General features: G+C 41.5%; 1 protein-coding gene across 1 annotated transcript in view; it reads right to left on the minus strand.

Annotated features, from left to right (window-relative positions):
• CC2D1B (coiled-coil and C2 domain containing 1B) overlaps positions 1 to 12,215 on the minus strand; it is an 83,021-nt gene extending 70,806 nt beyond the window's left edge. Inside the window, exons 1-4 of the mRNA XM_060231811.1 lie at positions 12,129 to 12,215; positions 10,893 to 11,006; positions 6,501 to 6,642; positions 1,001 to 1,098 (exon numbers count right to left, since the gene is read on the minus strand). Coding sequence (XP_060087794.1) covers positions 1,001 to 1,098; positions 6,501 to 6,642; positions 10,893 to 10,958 — 306 coding nt within the window. The 5' untranslated portion in view covers positions 10,959 to 11,006; positions 12,129 to 12,215. The remainder of the gene's footprint in view (positions 1 to 1,000; positions 1,099 to 6,500; positions 6,643 to 10,892; positions 11,007 to 12,128) is intronic.
• Between the last annotated feature and the right edge of the window lie 611 nt (positions 12,216 to 12,826).

Raw genomic sequence — 12,826 nt, forward strand, 5'->3', positions numbered from 1 at the left:
ATTACATTTTATCTATAGAAGTTTTAAAGAGTGGCCATGGTTCAGGGGTGCATGTAGCAAGTTCCAGTCTTAGCCCTTGGATATTCAGTTGAAGGATATCGGGTTGCAGGTGTTGGGAAAAACCTCTCTCTGTTGAAGACCCTAGAGCACTACTGTCACTGATGGACCAATAGTTTGATTCCGTTTAAAGCAGTTTAATATGTTCAGTCTGTTCTGGTGCTTTCAATTTTCTTGTCTGGTGAATCTATCATTTGAGTGACCTTAACACATTTCTTGGGCAACCAAGAACACATGAGGAGGTAACTATGACCCCACACGGTATCTATTCATGAGGAAGTTCATAAAACATAAAATGTCAACTGTCTTTCACACAATTAAAATTGCATCCCAGTGAAAATAAAAGACCCAATTATGCCACTGCCATGGCAGCTGAACTTTCCCCTCTCAGTTTCAACTATCACAGGCATCATGGTCTTATGCAATATGAGTTATTTTACATGTACAGATCACATGAAGTACTTACTTTAGGGAAAGGACAAACGGCAAAGCACTGCTCCTACTGTGAGCAGGGTCTAAACAATTAGCAGCCCTGCAGTATGTTACCTTTCCCTTGAAATCACTGATAAAAATTGGTATTCCTTCAGCATTGTCACAACTCATAAACAGCACTATTTCTTTAGTGCTGTCCCTTACACATGCAGAGTACATTTCTACCCCAGTTCTTAAGTATTTTCTTCATCCATACTGTTTCAATTCCAGCTTCAGTTAACAGGGTTGCCAGAAATCAGTAATGATGACCATGTCCTTCTCTTCAAGTGACATGGAAAATCCTGAGTTTTGACGATTTATAGCCTATCAGCATAATGATCTGCAGGACTGACTGCACTTTCTTGCCAGTGGTCCCTTCCAGAGTGTGCAGCATTCTCAACTGCAGTCTTCTATACAATATGATGATAGCTGTTCCTTGACAAATGACATATCAACAGAAGCCAATACATACCAAAAGATCATTGTCTTCCTCTAGCTCATCCTCATCCTCATCCTCGTTCTTCATACAATCTGCAGCCATCTTTTCAATATAATCCATAGACAAAGGAGCTGGAGAAATGAGATAAAATGAAAATGAGATAAAACCTGAGAGAGGGACGAAGAGGTACCAGAAGGACTCTTCTCCAGTAAGGAGCTCATATACCAACTCCATTCTGTCTAGCAACTTCTGCCCTGTGCCTTCCTTTAGGAAGGAGATCAGCCACAGCCCAGAAGCAATGGTTCCACTTACATGGAATGGATGCAGCAAGATGAAAAGCTATACCATATCTCCTTTAAGATAGCTTGAAATGTGGCATTATGCTGAAGGGTTTCTCATTGATTCTTGGACTTTTAGATTTTTGTAGGCTGTGTTGTTGGATTAATGGATTACAAAATATTGTTGATTTTAAATTAATTTTACTGTTTATATACATTTGCATACTGTATGAAAACAGGGAAAGCAGTCTATGGGGCTGTTCAGACGCGCGGTATAATCAGTTATCACTGCTGTTTCATATCGGATTAAAAGTGGCTGATCAGACAGCAACATCTGCCCCCCAGTATTAACTCGTAGTAGTTCCCCCCCCCCCCCATCCTTCTCAGAACCGGAGTATTTTGTTACCTACTCCTTTGCGGTGGTTTTTTTTTTAGTTCTCCGGTTTCACCTCAAAGTTTCCCCATCTGGATAGTTCTCAACCAACTTCTGGATGTCTGAAGGCTGTCCCGGAGCAAAAGGAGCCTCAGACATCCGGTTTACGGTTGCCATTTTTTTCCCTACTTAGCGATATGCGCATAACCACGCAATGTTTTAAACTATGTGCATGTGCGCATGCGCACATATGCGCATAATGCACATAACAGTGGAGAAAAAAAGAACTGCATGGTGCCGTCATGTGGATGGCAGAAGATGGTTTCACCGCAGAGTGATTTGAATTGCAGTATGGCAGTCTGATCTATTATATCCGGAACAGAGGTTAACATGGACTCAACACGCTGTGTGAACAGGGCCTATAACTAAAGGTGGAATAAAGGTCAAATAAAGTAACTGTTACTCTGGACTAACCTTACTTCCCTAAGAAACTATCACCAACCCTCCTGGAAAGTTTGGGAGCTACAGATGCAACACAGTGACCTACATACAGCCTTGCTCATACAGGGCCATATTGTCACTGTAACGTGCATCCTCAGACTGTAGTTGTTGAATAGAGGTTGACTGCTTTCAGCCACATGCTTGATCCACATTGTACAAATGATCTTCTAGTACATTCACATTGGTGTAAATATGCTCACACACACATTTTCTTTCTCTGATCCTCTGATTTAACTCTTTCAAGCAGCACAGGCCACTTGTGACGTTGGTAGCAGTGGAAATATGTAATGGTGGGGGCAGGGAAAAGCATGCCCGTACATCAGTGTGCTCCTTTCCTTAGGAACTCTGTTATCCTTCATATCTCCACCTGATACCCCTTTGCTTGCAGTAAAAACTGCTACCACCGCTTTGAGGGTGCTGATTATGATCTCCTGCTTTTTGGAGCTTTTGCCTGCCCCCAAACATCAACATCATGTGACAGTGACCCTGATGCAATGATGTCACACTGACGTGACATCATCACATTAGGGAATGTTGTGCAGCAACAGTTTGAGGGTAATTTTACAATAGAGTTTTAACCAAAATGCAGAGCACTGCTGCACAACTTCCCCAATATGATGACATCACTTCTGCATGGTGGCATCAAACTGGAGACATCACGTGACATTCCCTCCCCCTCCAGGAATGCTCCCCAAATCCCCCCACTGGTGCAAAGGACCTGACAACCTTAATCATTTATGATATGAAGAGTACTTTACATACTAGTCTCTTGCTTCTAACCCTGAGGGACTGGGCACTTCATTTGGCTTCAGAGACGAGGAACCCAGGCCAATAAAGAACTAACAACAAGGACATAAAAACTGAGCCTCTCAGCTTCAACTGCAATAATGTTCCCTAGATAGTTCTGCTGAACTATCATTATTAAATTATTTTTCTCACAGCCAACTCCTCTTCTATTATCTTTGTGAGTTTACACTCATGAGCCTTAAGGCTTGTATATATAGCTCACCTCCTCCTACTTTTGTATCATCTCCTCCTTCCTCATGTTTTGCCATCTGTCCAACCTCCCCTGCCATCTTCTCTATTTGACTCCTATTGCTGACTTCAACGTTTATTCTTGTAGCCTAATTACTATTTAAGCATGCCTAATTCTAGTCTCAGTGCACATAAAGAAAAGGCACATGCACATGCATTAACAAATCTGAAGAAGCCAGGAAAGACTGTCATGTGTGTTACTGTGACAATCCAGAACTGGAGACTGCAAACATTTACCAGTCGACAGTTTAAAAGCTTTAATTCTGGACTTTCATAGTAACATATACAGCACATTCTGCAGGAAACTGCTCAAAGTGGAGTACTGAGTCAAGTTCAAGGTTTTAGTGTTAACCTTTAAGTCTTGAGCAGTCAGGAACCAATTTATCTACGGGACTGCCTCCTTCAGAGTGTTCCCAGGAGAGCATTATGCTCCTTGAGTAACAATCTGCTGGTGATCCTGGCCTCAAACATATCTGGCTATCCTTGACCAGGGCCAGGGCCTTTTCAGTTCTGGCCCCAACATGGTGGAACTCTCTACCAAATACCATCAGGGCCCTATGGGATCTTATGCAATTCCACATCCTGTAAGGTCAAGAGATGTTCCACCGGACCTTTGGTTGAGGGCAGTGATGGTTTATTTTTATTATTTTATTCATTTGACTTCTAGCCCGCCCTCCCAACATGCAGGCTCAGGGCAGGTTACAATATAAAAACTATAACATAATCAATAACAATAGATAGGATTTAAAACCTCAATTAAAACCACAAAAACAATCAAGATGGCATTTCATTTCCAGTTCTGTTTCAGAATTCTACTGAATATGGGTTGATCTATGGGGTCCCAATTATATGATTCTCTGCCAACAGGAGATGAAATAAATAACCAAGGGTTCTCCATTTGCAAGTAATGAGCTAGTGCCGATTAGAGATTACAACTGGTGAACTGGGTTCCCACTTTAATAGCCAAAACTGATCTGATAAAGGACAGACTCCAAAATGCAAAACATCACTGGAACACATAATCAACTTGACTGTTGGCTTCTATCCAGAATTTTCACCTATTTTGAATACAAGAACTTAAGAAACTTTCATAAGAAAAATACTTTATTTGGGGGATTACCAGACATTTTGTTATGAATTGTATTGTGATTATTTCATTGTTTGTAATTTGTTGCACACCTATGTGTGCCACCTAGGTGGCAGAGCCTTTCACTGCAGGCTCTTTAATGAAAGTTATTGTAACAGTTCTTTATTTAAAATTAGTTTCGTAAGAAATAACAGTGTTTGAAAAACCATTATTTTGACTGTGATAGCTCAGTGAAGACTATCTATTGTGTCTTTATGCTGGAAGATGAAAAAAGGCTGATTTAGCAACTGCAGCAACCTGGGCCTCTATTGATAGAAAGGCATCCAGTATCACTCCGAGTCCTGGGCATCAGTCAATGGTGTCCCTCCCAGGGCTGGGAGCTGAATTCCCATATCCAAACCCCCACAGCTGAGATACAGGACCTCTGGTCTTCAATGGATTTAGTTTCAGTCAGTTCCGCTGCAATCAACTAGCCACAACTTTCAGCCCCTGGTCCAGAACGTCTGGGGTTGCGTCCATCCGTCCATTATCAGATACAACTGGGCATCATCTGCATATTGATGGCACCCAAGTCCAAACTCCCAAATTAGCTGGGTAAGAGGGTGAATATCATTAAATAACACTGGGGAGAGAATCACTCCTTGGAGGACCCCACAATCCAATGGGAACTGCTGGGAAACCTTCTCCCCTAGCGCCACTCTCTGTCCCTGACCTTGAAGAAAGGAGGAGAGCCACTGTAAGGCACTCCCTCGAATCCCCATGTCAGCAAGATGAAGGGTCAAAAGACCGTGTCAAATGCTGCCGTTAGATCAAGAAGAAACAGCAGTGCTGATCCGCCTCAGTCCAGCTGCCTTTGGAGATTGTCTGTAAGAGTGACCAGCACCATCTTGGTCCCATGGCTGGGGCAAAAACTGGACTGGAAGGGATTCAGGATGGAAGTGGCATCTGCGAAAGCCTGCAGTTGTTTGGCCACCGCTTTCTCAACTCAGATTCAATACTTAAGATTCAATACTGGGTGGTAGTTGGCCAGAACAGTTGAGTCCAAAGATGGGTTTGCCTTAAGAGTGACCACTGCCTCCTTCAATTCTCCTGGGAAAGCCTGACACCAGAGATAAGTTGACAGTCTCACACAGGGGGGCATCTATTCGTTCATCAAAGATCTTTATCAGTCAAGAAGGGCATGGATCCAGGAGGCAGGTGGTAGGTTTCACAGCTGTAAGCATTCTGTCATCCTCCTCCTGGGAAAGGCAGCTGAATTCGTCCATAACAGGACAATAAGATGACCAAGGGGCTTCCAGTTCTGCCAATGTATCAGTAGTGGTGGGGAGACTGTGGCAGAGTGACAAGATCTTATTGGCTAAATAGCTCACAAAAGCCTCACAGCCTATCTCCAATTCAATTTTATTTTGTTCACCTTGTGGCAGTGTCATTAACAACGTAATTATTCTAAATAACTGGGCCAAGTGCAAGCTCACCAACACAATGTTGGTCACATAGAATTCCCTCTTAGTGGCCTTCACTGCCATTTCAGAGGTTTTCATAAATGAGCTACAATTTGTAAGAAATAATTGTAATAAAAATACATATTAATAAACTATAAGATGCTCTTGTAGCCTTGTCACAAGTATATCACCACATGTGCTCAAGCTATTTTGTCCCCTGTAGTTCTAGGGTTTCCATTCTGGCTGGCACCCTCCTCCATTCTCCTTTCCCCTCTCTGCAACCATGAGATGGTCACAGTACAGAATCAAGGAATGAGCTGTAACTGTGGTCACCACCACTAGATTATTTAATTGCTGTTGATTTCAAGTTACCATTTAAAAGGTTTTACTATGTTGTATATTGCCCAACATATACAACATATGGGCAATTAATAAACTCATTACAATAAATTAATAAATTAATTAATACAGAACAGATATCAAGTGACACCTTAAAGACTAACAACATTTATTCCAGTATACACTTTCATGACTCAGAGCTTGCTTCTGACAAACTCTCTTGCTGCTACAGACCAGCTTGGTTTTGCTATAGAATTAGTACTAGACTATTGTTTTCCATCATGGATGAAAAATATTAGCTTATTTCTAGTCTGCACTGACCTATCTTGAGCTTTGACACAATGAATTAAATTGATAAATTAAAATTTCTTTCTGTGAATGAGCTCTTGATTCTGCATAATAAAGGCAAAAATCCCCAACTAAGTGCTAACATCCTTTTTATTTAAAACAATTCCCCTTTTCTTTTGAACAAACTTACTCTTTCTTTTAGACTTCATCTTCCCAGCTGACATGTTCTCTCCTGTGATAGCAGCCAGTTCTGCTTCTAGGTCCTCATCATCACCATCATCCTCCATTTCTCGCATCATCTCTTCAGGACTGAACTCTAGAAAAAGTCCCAGCTGTTGCCAAGAGAGAAACTGCTCTAGTGAAGACAACAGGCTTATCACAGCCACTGAAATATTACCACTGTATGAACACGTCTACTAAAATGGCAAAGCAGCTTTATTTGTCTTGAACCAATGCTGTAAACCAGGGGTGTTGAACTCATTTGTTATGAGGGCCAGTACTGACATAATTGAGATCTTGTCGGGCTGGGCTGTGTTGGGCTGGGCCATGTGTGTACCTATTTAAGACTAGGTAGCAGAGATATAAACATGTTAAAGGACACAGACCAACATGACAAAAAAAAAAAAAATAGGAGTCTATTGAACCTTTAAGACCAACTTGGATTTATTCAGAATGTAAGCTTCCGTGTGCATGCACACTTCTTCAGACAAGGAATGAGGTACAGTAAGCAGAGCCACATATAGCTGGTGGGGTTTGGAATGCAAAGTGGTACAAAGTTAAAAACCAGTAGCAGAATAGTAAAATTAATGAATTCAGAAAACCTTTGATCTGGGTTGAATTAGCGTGGGAAACCATAAAACAGTAACATGTCAGAATGTGAGAATGCCTGTTAATTATTCTATTGCTAATAAACCTGGGTCAAAAAGAAGGACTGAACAGAGATGTTGTTTTGGTTTTTTATCTCATTACATATGCTAAACCCGCTTTCACCAAGTAGGGCGATATATCCACAGTATTCCAATGTATTTCTCTTTTAGGATAGTGTATCAGAATAATGCTTTTCTATTGACATACTCAAACTAGGGATATTGGCTGTTTATCTCATTACATATATTAAACCCATCTTCTACTATATTTTAATATATTTTTCCTAATGGCAAACTAGAATGATGCATATATTTATGTTACCTGTTAAAAGGTAAATTAGTTGGACAGGAAAAACTTCTGGGAAAGAAATGCCTTCTTTTTGACCCAGGTTTATTAGCAATAGAATAATTAACAGGCATTCTCACATTCTGACATGTTACTGTTTTATGGTTTCTCATGCTCATTCAACCCAGATCAAAGGTTTTCTGAATTTGTTAATTTTACTATTCTGCTACTGGTTTTTAACTTTTACTATTCTGCTACTATTTTGTTCTACTACTTTAGACCAACACGGCTGCCTATTTGGATCTATGACAAAAAAAAGATCCTTAAAATAAAATATGTTTAAAACATTAGCAGTTGTTGGTCTTAAAGGTGTTTTCTTTGTATTTCTCCCATGGGAACTGGGCAAGGGAAGCTCTGGCTCTTTCTCTCCCTTCCCAGGAGACCAGGAGGGGAAGGAGCCTCAGCCAATGGAGAAAAGCAAGATTTTGCTCTGTGCGATTGAGCAAGCCTTGCAAAGTAAGAGAGCGAGAAGGAAGCAAACAAGAACCAGTTGCTCGGGGACCTGATAGGAGAACTCCGGGGCCTGATTCAGTCCCTAGGCTGCATGTTTGATTCTCCTGCTGTAAACCTTTCTGCCTAAAACTAAGTTCCACTGCCAACTGATATCAATATATCTAATTCTCAACACAGAAGAAGACTGTAGATTTATACCCTGCCCTTCTCTCTGAATCAGAGTCTCAGAGTGGCTTACAATCTCCTTTATCTTCTTCCCCCACAATAGACACCTTGTGAGGTGGGTGAGGCTGAAAGAGTTCTCACAGCAGCTGCCCTTTCAAGGACAACTCCTGCAAGAGCTATGACTGACCCAAGGCCATTCCAGCAGCTACAAGTAGAGGAGTGGGGAATCAAACCTGGTTATCCCAGATAAGAGCCCACAAACTGACACCCATCTGCAGATGCCGAAGCAGTGGATTGAGGCCATGTAGGGAGAAGGAACATTTTCCTACAAACTTGGGAGACCCCCCCCCCCAGTGAACAATTTTTTAAATGTGTGTGTTAAATCCTCCCCAAAGTGAACAGTGTTGTCTGCCTTGGTTGGATGGTGTGTGGGAGATGGAGGAGCCACTGCCACCTGAGCCAGATAGCCAGTGGTCATGGTGGCACTCCAGACAGGCAGAAGAGAAAGGAAGTGCCCCTCTCTTCCCACCACTCTCTACAGAGATGGATGGGCTGGCAGAACAGTGGGGTGTGGGGAGAGGAGTGCGGGAATGAGATCCTTTCTCCCCTTTCCACTAATATGGGGGAGGAGTGGGAGCCTGAGCACTCCTGCTCTCTGGTGGTGCTGTAGGCTGCCAGAAGATCAAAGAGTGTGTGTGAGGATGGATCCCACATAAGCCTCACAGGTCCCTGCATGTATATTCTATTTTCAAGCACATTAATCCAAACAATTCAGTTCTCAAGATACAAAAGGAGCTGTTGTTATTTTAATAACATGGAGTAATCAGTCAGTGACAAAACAAAGCTAAATTATGTCCCAAATCTATGCTTACAACAAAGAAAATATACTTGCCCACACTCCAGGAAAATGTGGGGAAATATAGTTTTCTCCTTAAAACCAGCAGAATTTCAGCAGTGTGCAAATAACTGGGACAAAACTGGTATACTAACAATTACAAAATAAACAAAACAAATTATTATTTGTAAAACTGCAAAATCTGTATGTATATCACCAGTTTAAAAAGACTACATTTGAGACTACTGACATTATCACTTGAACTTTTGTAGAATTTAGGTATTTTAAAATCTGGATCTTTTGCAAAAAGTCTGCAATAAGTAGAGTTATGCATGTGATAGGCAGTAGCAGTTCATTCACAGGCACATACAAAGCACAGGTAATTCTTCATTACCTATGAACAAGAGCAATCAAACCATCTCTTGGCACACACTTAACAAAGCTAAAACAAATTTAATCCAAGATGCACTATCAATGCTGGCCGCAAGACAAATAGAATTAAATGGATTTAAAGATATTGATTTCAATGAGTTTAAGTATGCTTAAATGCGTGCTGGATAATCTTCAGTTACCTTTTACAGATAATCTCCACTGAGCCATGACTATGGACTAACTACCTTTTCTCAGCCTAATTTATCTCACAGGATTGTCATAAGAATAAAATGGAATAAGGAAGAAACAAGTATGCTTAGCTGAGCTCCTTGAATAAAAATGTGCCACATTATTCCACATGGACTCCCTTTCAGAAAGATCATGACTACTACTCTGTAAGACCTGCAGCCCAGTGCTTTTTTACAAAGCCAGTGAATTCCTCGTCTGATGAAGTGTGCTTAGAGTACACAAAAGCTTACATTCTGAATAAAACTAAGTTGGTCTTAAAGGTGCAACTTGACTTCTATTTTGTTCTACTACTTCAGACCAACACAGCTGACTACTTGGATCTATCCAAATTAACTGTGTAAATCTGCAATATGTTCTTATCCTACATGGAGGACAAATAACTTACCTATATGGAGTTATTTGTGTTGCTTTTCTATACCTTTTCTCTGTGTCCTTTGTTAATGACACAGTAGCCTAGACAGTATATGCTGGTCCGTAGGATGCTGAGGAATCTTACTTCAAAGAAGAAGATTATTCTAGTTCTAGACAGTTTCTAGCTCCTTCCATAAATACATGTTTCAAAAAACTAACAAGACCTGCTCTGATCATTAACATTGCACTTCTAAACAGTTAGTAGGTTTACAAGACTGCAACTGCTTTAGACATTACTATTATTGTATGAAATAACACAGAGAGCTAAGCTATCCTGTTAAATACCTATTTTAGAATGTAACAGTAAACCGTCAATCTGGCACTTCTACCAACACTTTGACAATGAAATGACTATGAAAACAAGAAAAAGAAGCTGACTGAAACAACCAAGTGCCAGGCGTCCTGGCTCTTCCTTGCTTCCCTCAAAAGATAGTTTACTGAGCATTTCAATTATCAGAAGTTTTTCTAAGCATTCAAGAGCCGGCAAAAATTCAGATGGGAACCTAAGACTTTTATAAGGGAGAATTACTCATTAGGTCACAAGGCAAAAATTTCAAGGATAAAGCACTTAACAGAATACAGTCCTTGTAACAAGAGTTTAGCTGGGGCTTGTTTAAATCTAGGATAACCTGCCATGCAGAAACCATACAGCTTGAGACACATGAATAATTCAAAACTGGAGTAAAGTCTTTGAGTGATTTCATGATGCACATAAAACAAGGCTATCACATGCACCAATTTTCTACTACTACAGATATAAGGAAAAGACTCCAAGTATTCTACAGTGCCTTGAGTTACAGCAACACAATGAAAAGTTGCATAATGGGCTTAATGCTGGAACATTCTAACAAGATATACATACTGCAAGTAGAAAGATTTTTATACCTGCTTTGCAGCAGCAGCTCCCTGGCCCTTTTGTTGGGGGGTCTTCTTGGGTTTCCTACCAAGCATTCTGGCTTGCAACCAATGCTGCCTCTTTGATGAGTCCACAGAAATTACCTAAACCCAAATATAATAAACATTTATGTATAGACATTTCCAGTTAAAAACATGCAAATCAATCTAAGTCAAGTAGACAGGGACCAGAGCTTGTCCCCTTAGATGCTCTTTAACATCAGGCAATGAACTGGGCATAGTTTCCTTCATTACCTGAGACAGCAATCTCAAAGAAGCTTTTAAAAACTGCTGTGCTTCTTTATTTCATCACAGAAAAAGAGGCCACAATCAGCCTTTTCACTCCTGACCACAACCATTAATTAATAAAAAATATCTAAAAGAGACATTCTGGAACTCATAACTGGATAGTAGTTATAGGATTGGAATGGGAAGGCATGTTGCTAGCCCATTCCCAGGGTAGAAGAGGGGAAGGACACTAGGTACAACACATTCTTTGACCGAATAAGAACACAGATCGACATCTTGCATTTCCATCATTAAAGAAACTCAGAATTGCGCCTTCCATTATTTGACTCAAGTTGATGCAAACTCTATAGTGGAAAACAGACCCTCTAGTCCTGCTGAATGGTGCTATTTGTTATTACTTCCAATATCCCATAGCTGATACCTTGGTGATCAACAGATTCTGAGGCTCGTTGGCTCAAATTAAAGCTTTCATCTGTAAATAAACCAAAATAAGCATTACTTTCAAAATCGTTGTCTTCTATATTAAAGTACCGTTAACTCCTAAGGGGCCCTAAATCATGTTCATACACGGTGAGCTGCATGTGCGACGAAATGCCACCACACAACTGATATCAACTGGAACCCTAGACTTTGTAGAGACGGTTCTCACGCTCAGGTACGAGGCGACCGAGGACCACGAAACAGGTGAATCATTACAGTCTCCACGGGAAACATAACAGCCAATCAGCAACCACCCACCGCCTCCAAGGGCTCTACTCTGCCAGAGCCACTAAAACTGGTTACGCTCTGAGCTCAGTTAACAACAAATCGCCTCCCTGGACACAGAGAGCAACGGGAGGAACAGAGAGGGATTCGGGATGAACATTAACAGCTGCCTCCCCCTGCTCAGCTTATGGCAAGAGGAGACCAGGGAAGAGCGACGATAGCCCATCTGACGACCCCGTCGAAAACCGGCGCCTCCCGAAAGCACAAACTCACCTCCTGCAGCAGCCGACGAGCTCCAGCGCTGCACACAGGAAGCACAGCGGCGCGTTCTTTCCACGCCCACTCCGCCTCAAAAAGGCCTGCACCAAGAGGCCCAGCAACGGACATGCGCAGATTGAGCGAAACCGAAGAAAGGATTGGAGGCGGAGCTATCAGGCAATGCAAGCGGGTAAAGAGATGGGCAAGGCGAAGAGACCGTGAGAGCCTGCTTGTCGCCCAAGGGTAGGCTCGTGGCAATACGTAGTTCTGCGCTGCGATTTCGAAAGAAAAACCACGTGCTGGTTTTTGAATTGTATTTACGTAAAGGATCAGATGGAACAGAAGGAAAACACTAACCCGTCGGAGCAGGAAATGAAGAGGGAACAAACACCTTCTCAAGTCACTGCAAAAGACGAGACGCTTGCTGATTCAGCGCTGACTGGCTGTTTAACTGTGGAGAAGTTTATGGCATAACTAGGGTTTTATAGGGTTGCCAGGTCTGTGTTGGAAAATGCCTGGAGACTTTGGGGGTGGATCCAGGAGAAAGTAGGGTTTGGGGAGGGAAGGGGCCTCAGCATGGTACAGCGCCATAGAGTCCATCCTTCAAAGCAGCAATTTTTTCCAGGGGTAGAAAAATACAACAGGTTTTGATGTTAATAGAGAATTATGAAAAAAATCAAGGGAAAATAATAACTTCACACATTCAGTGTGTA

This window comes from Heteronotia binoei, chromosome 2, assembly GCF_032191835.1.
Source record: "Heteronotia binoei isolate CCM8104 ecotype False Entrance Well chromosome 2, APGP_CSIRO_Hbin_v1, whole genome shotgun sequence".
NCBI lineage: Eukaryota > Metazoa > Chordata > Lepidosauria > Squamata > Gekkonidae > Heteronotia > Heteronotia binoei.